Source organism: Notolabrus celidotus, chromosome 14 (assembly GCF_009762535.1).
Source record: "Notolabrus celidotus isolate fNotCel1 chromosome 14, fNotCel1.pri, whole genome shotgun sequence".
Classification (NCBI taxonomy): domain Eukaryota; kingdom Metazoa; phylum Chordata; class Actinopteri; order Labriformes; family Labridae; genus Notolabrus; species Notolabrus celidotus.
The window spans coordinates 8,926,617-8,942,908 of record NC_048285.1 but is presented as its reverse complement, the minus strand read 5'-3'; the positions used below and the strand labels follow the sequence as shown (position 1 = coordinate 8,942,908).

Sequence of the window (16,292 nt, the reverse complement as noted above, 5' to 3'; positions counted from 1 at the left end):
TCAGTCAAAGAATTTGAGACAACTTGGGTGCATTTAGAATATGTTTGCTATATTTCAGAAACTTCACTTATTACTGACATCAATGCTTTAACTTGGCCGGTATGTTCTTGAACTGGGACTTCTTACCAGCTGCCAGTACCCTTTTCTGTCCTCTCCATATCACAGTTTCTCTTCGTGATTCAGAGTAGCATCTAAATTACACTATAGATGCACTCTGTGATGATTGTAGAAATTTGGAAAGTAATACTAATGATGCACTGATACTGGCTGTAGGGTATACACACCAACAAGTGAATGAGTGGAGTGCTGCCACTGATTGTTTTCTACTTAAATCACTGATTGACATAATACTGAACTTTAAAATAGTTGCTCTTATGACTCTATCTTTGTGTTTGTTGTGATACCACAATAAAATACACTGCCTAAAAACTCTGTATTCAATGCAAGGTTAGAAGTGTGCACCAATGTAATAATGACTAAAAGTTTGCCTGTTTGTTGCACATTTATATGAAATCTTCCTCTTCCAATGTGTTCCTCCAGTCAAACCTTCCAAGCCAAGATGCTGGATGGATGGTAAACTCCTGGAGGGCAGTGATGTCAAACTGAGCTGTAAGTCCAGCGATGGATCTGATCCCATCAACTACAAGTGGGAAAGAGTGCTGGACAAAGGCAAGAGTCTGGGCAAACTGCCAAACCTGGCACTGATAGGTAAGGAAAATAATTGGCACTATGCTAACATGCTGATTCACCAGTCAAGCCCTCTGCAGAGAAATGCTATAAAGATTCATTTCAATATTAGGGATTTTTATAGGCTACATTTATCCAAGGAAGAGTTTTGCTGAGTACACTGCTCTACCTTCACCTCGCACCAACTCCACCTTCACAGATTTGCAAACAATGGCCCACGCAAGTACAGTCTCCTGGTGGCTCTCTGAGCTGATTCAGCAGAATAATTAACTTTGCTTAACTAAAGGGCACTTAGATGGAGTCAGATTGTCCTAATTAGGCCATTCATTTTACATGGCTGTCTTATCTTTACACACCAAACACCAAATTGTGCAAACTAATGTTTTCTCCAGAAATCAAACAGAACACAGCTCTGTGATTTCTAGTTGTACTCTGTTGGGATAAGTTGTATAAACATGAGGATCCAGGCTGATGCTGTGATCAGATGAAGATGTCTATGATAATAAAATGTCAGCCTGGCTCAAGTGAATTATACCTGCATGCATGAAATCAGCAGGAACTAAGTGGTTTCTTGGATTGTGTGCAGAGTGCAGAAAATCAAATGTAAAAAACAGAACTGGACTGGCAGTTCCCTCTGAATTCTGTAACAAAAAAGAGAAACATTGGCTCACAAGTCGCCCTGCGGCACTATTCATTCACATGGTGTGAATTTTGGCATTCCATTTGGATCATAACCAGGCTTTTCTGTCTCTAAATAGTAACAGAGACTATTTTTATCAGAAAAGTTAATAGGAGGGCAATTCTCCCAACTGTTTACTCTCTAAACAGGCACAAAGACCCCCAGGATGCCAACCTCTCTGTCTCAGTTTTCCCTCCAGTATTCAACTGGCATCCGTGAAGGCACGTGCCCAGACAAAAACCTTCAAATTAATGACCTCCACCAAACAACACCTGTTCAGTCTAATTAGTTTTCATTGGACGATAACACACAGCGTCAGCAGCCATTATTTATGGGTCTGGTGAAAGGTAATATCACATGGTTGTCATTGGTGGGGATGACTTAATATCCCATGAGGCTGTGGGGCTCCACCACTCTCTCAGAATTGTTCCTGTGATTCTCTTTAAGTCCTGCTCAGTGTGATGGGCCTTGGCTCTTAAATAAACACTACGTCAATGTCTGGCTCTCCTTCTATGGTTGGCTTGTTCTCCAGCCGTTTCCTATATTTTAGTTCTCTTTCCTCTCCTGTTCATGTAATAAACATTAAGGATAAACATGCAGGGTTTTAAAAGAATAAACAGACAAATTGCCACTCCTAATATCTAACTGTATCAAATGGCCTGCCCTAAAAGTGCGCTTTCTACATTATTTACTTTCCCCAGATCTCAAGAACCCAGAGATCGTGACCCTGAGGAATCTCACCACGGACAGCGCGGGTGTCTACAGGTGCACAGCGAGCAATGACGTGGGAGATGAAAACTGCACCATTGAGGTCACAATGCAGCGTGAGTTTGAGGCGGGACAGCAGAGTCGACCTCGGAGCACTCACCTCACACCAAACTGCCACACTGATTGATGGTTATTGTTTCAAACTGCAGCTGGAAATAGTTTTATTCCTCTCCCCCTGCCTTTCCATCTACCACCCCACACCCTCACACTGCTTTTCTCCCTCGGTGCTCCAACACTGTGGGGACTGCACTAAACTTAAAATGGTGGCTGCTGGTCCCCACCTGTGCTTCAGCAGTTATGTTTCACTGTCACACTAATACATTTCCTGAGAGGCCCAGGACGGTTTGGGTCATATCATGTGTGGAGAAAATGACACATGTGGAAACTCAGCAGAATAGGTTGACAGCTGTGGTGTGAAATTGAATTCAAGCTCTGTGGCAACAAACGCAGGGAGTGTTGAAGTATTTCTACCAAATGGGAAGGGAGCAAAAGTATTTGTGAATTAAATATTTAGAAAGAAAACTATGAATAATATGTGACAGTCAGTGGCTCTATCTCTCATCACTCATCACTTTTTCTTTCTATTTGCAGATGTGAGGGATGTAGGTATGGTAGCAGGCGCAGTGGTGGGAATATCCCTCGGTGTCCTCATTGTCATATTAATCATCTGGCTCGTCTTCCGAAAGAAAGAGAAAAAGAAGTACGAGGAGGAGGAGACTCCAAATGAGATCAGGTTTGTTCATCTTCTTGTCTTCTGGGACTCTTTTACTATTTTCTGTTTTATTAGACAAAACACATTCCAAAATGATGTGTGGGCTTATGGGTAAAGGTAGCCATGTGTGTGTTTCTCTGTGTATTTTAATTTTGTGTGTCCCCGGGCGGTTGCTCAGTTAGTTATGCTGATTTTTACACTTTTAATGAGTCTAAATCTGTAATTGTCTTGAACTCAAAGTACCAACCTTAAGTGATGTTGTATAATAATGTACATTTTAAATGTGTGAAGGTTGCTCTAATAGTAGTTTTTCATTTCATTTTTTAATTGTCAAATTAGGAAAAACAACAATAATAACAATTGTGTTTAAAAGACACCTATACTTATTTTCACCTTTTATGTCATGACAGTCTGGAACACCTATACAGCAGCTTTGTATGATTTGCAGCTAGGAAACTCACATTTTATCTTATACTGACATTTGTGAAAACCTTAATTTCAGCACTATTCAGCCTCTGCCTAAGATGCTTCTATTGGCTGTTTCCAGTGATATAAAGTTAGACACAGCCTGAAAGTTAGGCCTTTAAATAAAAAAGTCTCAGGTTATCTGTTAGCACTTATGCTTGCTCCCCATCATACGTTAGCTGATGTTACATTACCTGATATTATTATGTTACTTTCAGCTTGGTGTTCTGTGGCCTTAATAGAAGGTCTGTATATATGGAACAGCAACAGGTTTCAGTAAAAGTTTAGATGCAAATCCAGCTCAGACTTTCCTTTGTTTACAAAGGAGTCATCAGTCAAGTGGTGATCACAAACAGCTATGTTGTGTCTGTTGTTTTCTCCAAAACATAAAAAAAATCATCCTGCTAAGTGTCGAGCAGAGGGAAGCAGAGAGGTGAAATGGACTTTCAATGCAAGGGGGAAATTGGAAAGAGCTTCTTAGGTGGGGGGTTGGTGGGTACAGAAAAGAACCGGCATCAGTGACAATGCATATGGCACTGTTGAAATAACACACAGCATAAAAGGAGGATCTCGGGTGGAGGTGGGTTGCAAGGGGAAACAACAAGAGAGGGCAGGCTAAAGCAGTTTGAATTGAACGCCCATTTTGCTATTTGCCAATTGGATGTGTAGATGTAATCAGCTGAGCTGTCAGCTGATAGGGGCCGGTGTTAAGATGATGTACTGTGGGCTGAGCTTGACTCTGGGGCTTGCTTGAACAACCGCTTCGCTCATTGTATTAAAACATAGACCAGTATTATATGTCTTCTTTAAAAGTTTATGTAATATTTCATTCAAAAACAAAAGGTACAAGGTGAGACAGAGGCATGTGGGGGTACAGAGACAAAGAAAATAGTGTGCAACAATACAGATATAGTCTACATAAGCCACATGGGGAGCAGGTTGGTGTACTTGGAAATGTGGGTGCTGAAGCACCCTCAGCCCCCACACACACAAATAGCATGAACTCGGGCCTAGTATGAAATTTGATACTTTAACTGTATGCAATGTTAGAAGGTGAGAAACTAATAAAATGTTATGAGAGGGTACATGTTAAAATGAATTGTTTAAGGATAAGCAGGTGCTTTTATTTTGAAAAGATCACTGCCCCCACTGAAGATGCAAGATTTGAGCAATTCCCCCAAATTATAGGTGTGCAAAAAACAACCTTTAGGTTATTAGTGTTTAATATTTACCAAAATGAAATGTTCAGAACATAAATGTACATTAACTGTGAATATATGTTGTTCCATGTTGTCTGTTTCTTGGCAGTTGCTTAAAAATGTTAACTTAAAAGTTTGTAGAAACAGAGAGTTAAAGAAATGGCTCTTAAAGACTTTAATGATATAGCATCCAGCAAGGCCCAATATGGATGTAAGCAGTAATGTAGAATCTGGCTCATTGCTTGGCATTGACCTGTGTGTGTGTGTGTGTGTGTGTGTGTGTGTGTGTGTGTGTGTGTGTGTGTGTGTGTGTGTGTGTGTGTGTGTGTGTGTGTGTGTGTGTGTGTGTGTGCGTGCGTGCGTGCGTGCGTGCGTGCGTGCGTGCGTGCGTGCGTGCGTGCGTGCGTGCGTGCGTGCGTGCGTGTGTGAACACCAGTTTAACCTAAACGTTCTATTACAGTCACAGTAGTCAGATGCTAACGGACATATCCACAGCCTTTGTGTGCTTGAGTGTGTTTGCTATCTGCCTGTTTGCCTGACCATGTTTACGTGTCTAAAAATAAAAGCAGGGACAAGGTCAAGTGTTTATTGATTATCTTTTCAGAGACTTCTTTTCACACCTCCCTTGTATTTTTGTGTGTGACTGTATGTGTGTTGCATCAGGGCTGAGGTGAATAACACTTGTGTTTATTCCTCCCTCTAAAACTCAGTGTGCTTCAGTGGACCCTGTGGGCAGCCAATGACACTTGTAAAGGCAGCAGCATTTTTTTGTGACAGGCTGGAGTGGGTGTAGGTGCATATTTACTGTTGTAACAATGAATAATGCAGCTTGGTTGAGGGACAGCTCCAGTTAAATAATGTAGATGTGGTGATGTGTTTTCTGTTTTTATACCATGTTCAGAGTCGGAGGCTTTCCGCTAATGTGCTCAAGCAGACCCAAGCAGCTTTAGTGACGCATGTCCCCTGAGTGTGGGCTTAGAACCAATCTCACTGCTGTTTCAAACTTTTATATATTTTTTCAAGAGTCAGAGAACTTTCACTGATGTTTCTGAGAAGTTACCACATAGTACACAGAGGAGAGGTCTCTGACTTTCAGAATCAAAAGCTGTATATAAAAAGACTAATATTATCTGGTCCATCACCTGAGCCTCAATGCCTGCACACCCTGTGACCCATGGGAGAATGAGATACCATTCAAGTAACAATCACAGTATTATATACATACATCTCAGTGATTAATGTTACTATCAGTATTAAATTATAGTCCCATGCAGTTTATATTCATCTTTTTTTTCCAATCCAATTTGTGGTACCACAGTAGAGTTATGCAGGAAAGTTTTTTTCTTGTGTCCTCAGCAAAAAACTTTACTTTAAACAATTGTATTGGGGAAAATAGTGGTTTCAGCAGATATCATTATTCCATGCAAATGTGTTTCACAAAACTCAGGGGCTGGGGGATATTTCAGGAAACCGCATGAAGTCCCCATATGGTACTAGCAAATGTGATTAGGTCTGAGAATTGTTCACTGGGCTTATTTTGAGGTTTTCTGCATCAAGAACAAACCTTTGCCGTCATTGTTTGCTGTGTGTGTGTGTTTGTGTTTCTGACCACAGAGAGGATGCAGAGGCTCCCAAGGCCAAGCTAGTGAAGCCCAACTCCTTGTCCTCGTCCCGCTCTGGCAGCTCACGCTCTGGTGCCTCCTCCACCCAGTCCATGGTGCACAACAGCACCCAGCGCGGTCATCGCCCCCGCCCACCTACTGCAGCAACTCTCAAGGAAAATGGACAGCCTCCGGGTTTCCCCCAGTCCCCACCAGCCTACACTGCAGTGGTGCCGCCCAAGACCCCCGAGCCCCCCACCACTCCCAAATACAACTCCAGGAACATGTCTGGGCCCACACCCCCCACCCTCATGGTCCCTGCCCAGACCAAGGCTTTTCAGACTGTGTAGGACTGAAAGCCAGCCCCCTTCCTGCAGCCATGTGAGACTCCCGTCCCAGCCCAAGCCCCCTAGCCCCCTCCCAAAGACTGAGACTCTTCCATAAACAAAGAAATGCAAATAGTTAAAGGATGTAATTAAAAGAATCAATACTATAAGTCCAAAAGTACTCTAAATGAATGCATACTTAAAAAGGGAAAATAAGACATGCTTGCCCCCTACTGAATTGCATAAACCAACAAAACAAAAGAAGAAAACAAGATCTGAGATGCAACACTGTTTGTGTCTCATAGCTAAAGGCAGAACTTATTTTCTGAGTTCTTGTTTTTGGCTGTGAAAGACACAGGGAAGCACCGTGTGCAGCAAGGTTGAAGGAGCCCCCTAGTAGAAGCTTTTATTTATTTATCGAACCAAATGGTTAGGCATGCTGTGAAGGAAAAGAGGTGAAAAAGGTAAACAGGAAGGCTGGATGATGAATAGATCCAAACTCTGAGCCAAGTACCAATGGAGGTTTTTTTGCAGCTTCTGAGCTTTTGTTGTGAACAATTGCAAGACGGATACAAGCAAGGCATGAAAAAGGAGGATGAAGGTGCCAGAGTGTAAGATAGGTACTGTTTTTTTATTTTCTGGGATGAGGGGGAAAAGAGGTGATGGGTGAGTATCCGATTCTTGTCACCCTTCGCCTCTGGGTTGCCGCTTCCTACACCTGCTCTGAAATCACAAACCCTTTGCCTCCCGTTGGCTGGGCCGATTGTGCCCATCCATGTGCACAATCACAGTGCTCGGTGCGTGCATCTGCATCTGCCTCAGGTGGCCCACAAACAGCTCATCTGCTTTACCAATCAGCAGGGGAATCTTCAGGTACAAGGATGTAGCAGCGACAGTGGAGTCAAATCAATGGAGTTGTCAACCCCCTTCCACACCTTGTCTACATCTATGGACATCATTTTTCTGGTTCTGAATATCTTCCCTGAATAATTAATAGTATGTATTAGGCCTATAGCAAGTCAGTACTTTAAATATAGGGAATAAGCATCTATTAGACCAGCTGGACTTGAATTGACTTTTATTTTGTTTCTGTTCTCCTGTGTCTCCTCTCTCTGAACAGGTTGTAAAGGGTGACATGCGTTATATGTCCATTCATCCTTATTTAGAAGTGCCACCAATCCCTAGGATGGGTTATTATTGTTGCTTTTTTTTTACTCATTAGTTTACCTGCTACACTTCTGAACTGAAACCAAAATCTGTCACCATGAATGTGTGATGTACAAAGATGGTAGATCCCATTATTTTCATTTTTTCTGTAAGTTACTGAATCAATATTCCAGCTAAGGCACAAAGAATTGACCTTCATTTTTGCATAAACTGTTGTCTGAATGAAGAAAGCAAGGAGTATGATTCTAGAGACTTCAATTCTTTGGGGTGTGTATGGTTTCATTGTCAGTACTCTCCCTGGATCCATAACAATGCAGTGGCACTCGATTACTGTCTCGCTGAATCACCAGGTCCTGCTTGGTTATTGGTTCAATCTGTGCTACTACCCAAACCCCCATTTGTCGTATCTTGAGACAGTGCCAGTGCAGTTTGATTGAAAGTATCAGAAAAAAGGGCAAGTTGCCTATCTAGTGTGCCTTTGCAATCCCTCTTCCCTTTGATGTTTTTTTTTTCTTTGTCCTTATCTTCAGCAAGCCAGTGGTTAAGTCTCTGTTCACATCCAGCTTTGAGGGTCAACAGTGGCAACTTCCCAGGAGATACAACGTCACAAACTTGCCCTAGAAATATCAGATGTAACCAAGGGAGCACCAAGCAGAGTCAATTATCCATGGTGAGAAAGCAATCCTTTGCCATTGGACAATGTACTGTACATTCTGTAATCAGTCTTGTTTTATATTGTACATACAGATAGTTATACGCACATGATGTCATTTAATTTAATAAAAAAGGGTATGTGAGGAGGAGATATTTCCCTTACAGAAGAGTCACTGGTGACCCAAAAGTGAATTTAAACCGTGCTTTGGTGTAGGTGTTTGTACAAATGGACCTCCATAGTCTGATATTGAACTTCCGTATAATGAGAAGTGAGATATCTTCACAAGTAAGTCCTGACAGAATTCTCACAAGTTGTATAGATTTTATTGAATCTTTGAGAAGAAACTTCTTCTGATTTTAGTGAACCCTTGACATTTACTCAAGCACCACCATCGAGACACTGATGTAGAAATTGGCAGTCTACCTAATCAAATTTCCAATAAATTTGCGATGAGGATCTAAACTCGCCACATTCAAATATTTGGTGTGTATTAAACTTTAGCTTGGCTCGCCAATAATTAAACAATTTCACTCCTGCCCTAGATAAAGCAAAATCAAACAGCCAATTGGCATGAATTTTCACAAGCATGTTTATACCATCAAAGGAAAGAAGCTGTTTTAATTTAATGACTCTGTGACCTTTACTCTGAGATAATTTAACCATTTAATTTCACTCCTGACATTAAGCATAGCAAATTATCATAGGTCAAACACTTGAATATTGTCACTTGCAGTGAATTTCTTCAGACTAATAGTGGCGTTTTACTCTGGTCCACTAAGAAATCTAAATTTCTATGAATACCTCAGAATATGTAAAAACAGACATGTGCCTGAAAAGCACGTAGTTTGACTTCACAGGCGAGAATTCACATGTGGTTTATCTGTAAGGGAAGATAAGAAAAAAATGCCTTTTATATTCAACTAGAGACAGCAGTTCATATTTGAGCAGGGAAGCTACTGTGAGTGTGCGTCTGGGCGTGCGTGCTTGCGTGCATGCATGCATGTTTGTGAATGTGTGTGAGTGTGTATGTGTGGGTGTGTGCATGTAAATTCAGTATAAGCCCTTGGGCCACACCCACACATTCTCATGTTAGCCATTCAATGAGAGAGAAGGATCCAGTCAGGCAAATAACCTCTATCTCAATTGATATGACTGCAGATTGGCAGTTTTTATTTTCATTTTCACGGGCGTATATGCTTGTTGCACTTGGCTTTACAGACAGCGGTCATGTTTTTGCTTGTGGGGGGTGGTGTCTCGAGACAAAGTACGTCCATAATTCATAACTATTGTCAGCTCTGGAGGCCACTTGTAAGCTCCCTCCCTGCTCTTGCTGTTTCTTAACATAGAATGCACTCGGCCCCAGGAGTACTGATGGCATCTCAAGGCACACTCATATACGTACACACGCAAACACACACACGCACACACACACACACACACACACACACACACACACACACACACACACACACACACACACACACACACACACACACACAAACACGCACGCACGCACGCACACGCACACACTATAAAAAGAGGTTAAAGTTGTAAATACACAAACATAAACAGGTACACATGGCACATTCAGGTCCACACGGTAACACAGGTTTGTGCTTCATGCACAGTTACAGTGGAACATGCACACGTGTGCTCACAAGCACACGTGCAGTTTGCACAAACAAAAGCCCAAACAGCAATCATACTTATTTCTGCTCCTTCAGAATCAATTTGATAGATCGAATGTCTCAAGGTATTTCGACTGACTGATGAAGCCGGGATTCTAAACGCAGCACCGAAAGGACAGGCTACATCACCCAGGGGACATGTGCACACACACACACACACACACACACACACACACACACACACACACACACACACACACACACACACACACACACACACACACACACACACACACACACACACACACGCTCAATAAAAAAAAACAGCTATTGTAGCAAAACACAACCACATGCATGGAATTACACATGCACCCAGAAAGACAGACATTGCTATGCATTATAACAATGTGTATAGCATATGCTTCAATTATTATTATTTTTATGTTGTTTTATTATTCTTTTCCATGGGAATCTCTGAGTGTCGTACTGGGAATCAGGGGAGCTGTAACAGGATTGATATTGAGCCAGGGCTGTAGGCTCTTGCCATTGAAATTCCCTCCACCATGTAGCAGTGGAGGTGGAGGATGGGATGCAAGTCTTCCAGCTGTTAAATTCCTCCAAGCTTTTTGATTTGCTTTCCAAGCAACTGCAAGTCTCAGGTGGCAGATTCCCCAGTTTATGAGCCTTTGCGTTGCATCTCTCCTCTCGCGTGTGCAGCTCTGTGGCCTGACAAACTTGCGCTCTTTCCAACAAATTAATTTTAAGGAGCCTTTGTCAGTTCAGTAGAGAGTGGAGGAGGATTGTTTTAACACACCTCAGAGTGTCAGCAGCACATGTAATATCATTATTTGAAACAGTATCCATCAGCACTATATATTGTCTTATTATCAACACTCAAAGATGCAGGAAACATGGAATCATTCATGGTTATCCTGCATTATATGATAGAAATATGAATCTCATGTAGCCACAGTGTTTTATGTTCTATGAAGCAGTTTTATTTCTGATTAAAGTTGTTGAGCAGGGCAAAGAGATGCTCAGACTTTGTGGTTTGGCCTTGTGTGTCAGTATAGGGGAATGTGATGTATTGTTGCTTTTAAGGGTGGAGGAGGACGGGGCTGTAGTCAACCTCAATAAGGAAAGCAAGGGTACCTGCATGTCAAAGGAGATTGAGCAGATGAATGGGAATGCTTTGCTTTGATGTAACATAATTGTATTCGGCTAAAAATATAAAAAAAAAGAAAAAAAAGGGATAAAATCTGCAATTGTAAATATATTCACAAAATTTTATGAAGCTTTATTTTGGTTTTCTTTCTTTTATTTTTGACTTTATCATCCATGTACTTTGCACTTTTATGTGTGCTGTGCTCATCACCGGCCTGTGTGGGATCTGTGTGGTTGGCCGTATTCTCTTGACTACATTGTTTCGATGTCAGGGGGAGACACGCTCAGCGCGGCGCTCCTAAAGGGAAATGTAAGACACTTTTGTTTTCTCTACTCATCAGTTTTTTCTGCCGTGGCTTCTCTTTAGTTTTGTAAAACAGTACAGAATCTTTTTTGTTTAATCGTTTGATGAAAACAATCCATGTAAATATCACAAGTAAAAAAAAATGTATATTTTTACGACTTCTGAGTTATTACTCTTTCATTTGCAAATAAAATATTCAATGACAACTTATTTGTTGTTTTGGCATCTTGATTTTTGCAAAGCATAAAGAGCTAAAAAGTCATGTTGAATTGAAGTAATTTTCTTATTATTTTGGCAGACCCTTTTTTGTAGTATGTTAAGACACTTACTGTAACATCTAAGTCTTGTTGACTGGGAGTGATGAGGTCATAGCCTCTTGTCAAACCCGTTAAGCTGTTGTGTACTGTATGTACACATTCACATAATAATAAAATCAATCATGAGTTGGCTGACAGGAGTGAAATTTGACAGCTGCCAAACTGCATTATATCGTTGATATCGTTATATCGTTTACTTGTCAGACGACTCTGACCCAGAGGGCGAGAGGTAAGAAAACATAAATCTTGTCATAAGTGTCGTGTAAACATTTGAATTTTATCCTTTAAAGGTTGGTGCTGTTCAGCGGCCGATGCAACATCTTTGTAAGAAGTGGTCAAAGAAGAGGGTTCAAAATAATTCCTCCATTGCATTACCAAGTGATGACAATGCAGTGATTATACATGACTCCAAATGTAATGTAATTGATCCACTATCTCCAGCAAGTTTCAAAACTCAGCGAGTTGGCTTGCTCTACGTTGAAAATCAATCGATTGTAATCTCCCTCAAAGCTCATGTGTGGAACCTTGTGTCCATGTTGGCGCCCCCTCTGATCAAAATGGTACATCTTTACTGATCTTGTCACATACATGTATGAGTCGTGTTCTCTGTCAAAGAAAAAAAAACTACCATGTTATATGTAAACAGTGAAATGTATTATTCACTGTGAATACATGCCGTGTTACAAGTAAAAGAGGGCTGTTTCTTCAGTGTGCTGTAAATCATCTCAGCTGGCAACTCGGCCCTCACCGTCGTAACAGGCATGAAAATTACGATAGAGAAACTGTCAGCCTTGTACTTGAAGATCTTCTTTACTTCTGTTTGTCATAAATAAGCATCATTATTGATTTCAATCTGTTTCATAACCAGTCCAAGACTCCTTACAGTGGCCTTCATAAGGCAAGGCTGGTCACTCATGTTGCATATTTCGTTTGTTCCGAAACATGTCAACATATACTGGATTGCAATGTAAACTTTTCAAAAGGTTAATATTCCTATGAATCCTTAAAATGTAAGTGAGGTCCTGTAGCTCTAACAGCAAGTTACGTTTTTTTAACCTTTCCAGAAATATTGCACCACTGAAAACATGTATTCACACAGCAAATTTGTTCAGGCATGGCTCCAAAGTTAATACTCCTAATGGCTTTGGTGAAAGCAAAGCTTTTCATGTTGCTGCCATGAGGTAGATATTTGTATTTTTTTGGGAAATTGTTTCAAATATAATAGGATGGGTGCCATGAAATGAAACACTGTGTAAGCCCCCATCAGGTTGCAGTGTATTTTCTATGATGATCCTCAGACTTCTTCTCTAGTCCTGTCAACAAGTCAACATCTTCATTTCTTTTAGGACTGTCAGCATTAATCAAGGTCCAAAATTAACATACTGTTTTGTTTTGGTAATCGTGTTGTTTCTGGTCCCTTTTGGCACACGGTAAGGAAGCCGCTGCAGTGTCCCCCTGCTTCCTGCTGCCACTGTGATGAAAATAAAGATGTCACTGTGTTTTTGATGGGCAAATTTTATACTGTCACAGCAGATGGCTGTTCATCATGAGTCTGGTTCTGCTCAAGGTTTCTCCCTGTAAAAGGATATTTTTCCTTGCCACTGCAAATTGCTAAATGCTACAAAGTGCTTTGCTCATGGTATATCGAGATGGGATACGATTGAATTTTGAAATAACAAGGGATTTTATCTTATCTTATCTTGATGTTGAGTCTAAATACTATAAACAAAGAGTCATGTCTAGGCCTGCTCTTCCTGTAAAGTGTCTTGAGATAACATTTGGCACAAAAAATTAAGATTGGGGATTGATTTATTAACGATTGATTTAAACTGCTGATTTGAGAAATTAAAAGTAATATGCACTTTGTGTCAAAGGGAATTACATTTTGTTTAAGAACCTTGGGTACTTGAGCTACCACCCACATGCTAAGCACACAGGTGCAGCCAATCAGACTCATGTCATTGGGCAGCTGCGTCACACAAGCCGGCGTAGCCACAGACCTATGGATGAAATCAAACCAAGAAACTGGTAAGAATTGCTTTATATTGTAGACTTTAAATGGTTTTACACCAGACTGGTGTGGCAGCATTTATTTGAGTAATGGATCCAAAAAGCAAGATCACCAAGCATATTTCAATGTATCCATTTGATTCCCAAGTCAAGACACAGGTAAGAATGGCCTCATTTTGTTAATATGGACTTTAAACTGTTTTGAATTGTGAAAAATAATGAAATTTCAACATGTTACATGCCAAAAGAGTGTTTAATGTCAATGACTTAAATGTTAAATTTCATGAAGCATAACCCTCTATAGTTTATGTTTATTTCAAAGCAATTAAAATGCATAAGAGATCATCACTTTTCTGAATATTTTTTCTGCTTTAGGTACTTTTGATGGAATGAATGCAACTTCCACAACTTGTATTTATATTTTGAATTAAAATAACAGTTCTAACCAAGCTCCTGATGATCCTTTTTCCTCCAGTGGCTCAGAACGCAAAGGACAGAAAGTTTTCTTTTCCATCCTCCTCAACGGTCTCTCTTGATCTCCTGTCCTTTTTTTTTTAATGTGACACTCAAGCCTGTGCAACAAGGTCAGTGGTGTCTATTGACTTGTCAGGCACCTATTGACTGACATTCATCTCCTTCCTCTGAAAAGTTCCTCTCATGTTGACAATCAATTCAGCTGCCAAGATGGAGTGTCCGTGTCCACCCTTGTTAAAGAGACAGAGGTGACTTTATCTCTATTTCAGCAATGCACACAAAAGATATGACAAGAAGTAACTAAAGTGGGTTGAACAAGTGGAAATAATGCTTTGAATGAATGCACATGAAAGAGCCATGGGGGATAATACAATTACCAGTGAGTTCTCTGACATCTGCTTGTTGAGGAGTTGGCTACAGACTGCGTGTTAATTTACATATTTTCAAAAAGCAGCATCCATATTAACAGAGATGAATTTTCAAGGCCAGATCACATTTCTCCAGTCTTCGTTCCCTACCTCTGTGCCCGCTGTTCCACATGATTAGCCATGTGTGATGGCACTGTCATAAACCAATCTCATTGGCATGTCCACACCCACACATGCTCACAGACTTATCAATGCATGCATATGCTACATTGACGTCATTTGGTTTTGACGTGGACTATTTGAAAACTCAAGATGGGGATTCCAAGTGTTCCAGATTGTGTGTTATTTACACTTAACATTCAAAGGCTCTACATTTGCAAGTTTTGAGCCTATTTAAGACACATCATTGATGTTGCAAATCATCCAATAGCACGATGTGTCACAACTATAAATTAACACGGACGCTCACACACCAATTAGCCTGAGTACAAAATTAATAAAAGATGTCATCACGCAGATAAGAAATCTTATAGCTTGGAGCAAGCTTTGTGGCCTGATTAAATCTGAATCATATTTTGCTCTTGCTCCCTGTATAATCTGCAAAGTAAATACTTGAAGTTTGCCACACAAGGCCCTCATAATTGGAGTCACTTATATAATTGCACCCCCTGGTGTTGATTGGTAAGAGCTCTCTTGTTATCTGCGATGCTGATAGGCTCTTAATGAGATCAGAGAAATCGTAAGTCACACATGATGCATAATCAGTCATAATAATTAGCTGATTAGAAATCTCATGTGTAACCTATAAGCAGAAGGGGGGGGGGGGGGGGGGGGGTCACCAAATTTTGGAACACGATGGTCTAATTACAGGAGTTGAACTGTGATTGCATCACTTTTAGTTCATCTATGTTTTAAAGACTGGGTGATAATTTTAACATCTCCAACATTAACCCATTAACCTTTTTTACCTATCACAGATCCCATGTTCTAGGTCCTCACAGATGATTAAAATCTTGTTTGTTTGAGAAGATTATGTGTTAAAATATAGGGGGTGGTAGGTGGGTGTTATTACGTTTGTGCAGTTGTTCTTCATGGCTCAAAAGAAAATCATAACAGTGACATATTTAGTGAGTCTCAATAGATGCAGGGACTGTACAAAAGTGTCTTTGCTTAAAGCTCCCTCTGGTGGAACCAGACGTGTACCAAATGCTACACAAGGAAATAATGAACTGGAGAACAGCAGAAGTGAAGACTGTTGCTGTCTACATGTTACCATTTCGTCTTCAATAAAGCCTTTAATCCATGCTCTCTTCAATGGAAAGTGAACATCCCTTATCTTTGAATATCAGCTTTGAAGAGAATGGTGTAGAAGAGTGGGAGCACATTATTTCACCACCAGGGATTTTAATTGGGTTTCACTCCTGTCAATCCTTATTCATAATGCTGCAGAACACTGCTTTGTGTGTCTTTTCCATGATTATCCCTGGCTAATGAACACTGCTCCATGACCCACATCCAAAGTATATTTCGCTCTCTGACAACTACACTAATTATGCAGCTGACATAAATTTAGACAGAGGTTAATAGCATGCTATTTTCAACACTTGTTCTTTGCTGGGATTCAGCTTTAAAAATTGATTTTGTGGCACATAGACTGAGTATGGGATTCAGTTTTTTATTTTTTGTAAGCTACATTTCCTTCCTATTCCCCTGCATACTGTTATTTCTCACTGTTTCAGGTATGATCAGAGCACCTTGGACAAGCCTG

At 40.6% G+C, this 16,292-nt stretch overlaps 1 protein-coding gene across 2 annotated transcripts in view; it reads left to right on the top strand.

The window, feature by feature from the left end:
• Positions 1–11,565, top strand: part of clmpb (CXADR like membrane protein b) — a 238,535-nt gene extending 226,970 nt beyond the window's left edge. For both annotated transcript variants that reach the window (XM_034700568.1, XM_034700566.1), the window contains exons 4-7: positions 541–708; positions 2,068–2,190; positions 2,726–2,867; positions 6,125–11,565. In XM_034700568.1, coding sequence (XP_034556459.1) covers positions 541–708; positions 2,068–2,190; positions 2,726–2,867; positions 6,125–6,461 — 770 coding nt within the window. In that variant the 3' untranslated portion in view covers positions 6,462–11,565. The remainder of the gene's footprint in view (positions 1–540; positions 709–2,067; positions 2,191–2,725; positions 2,868–6,124) is intronic.
• Positions 11,566–16,292: the final 4,727 nt, after the last annotated feature.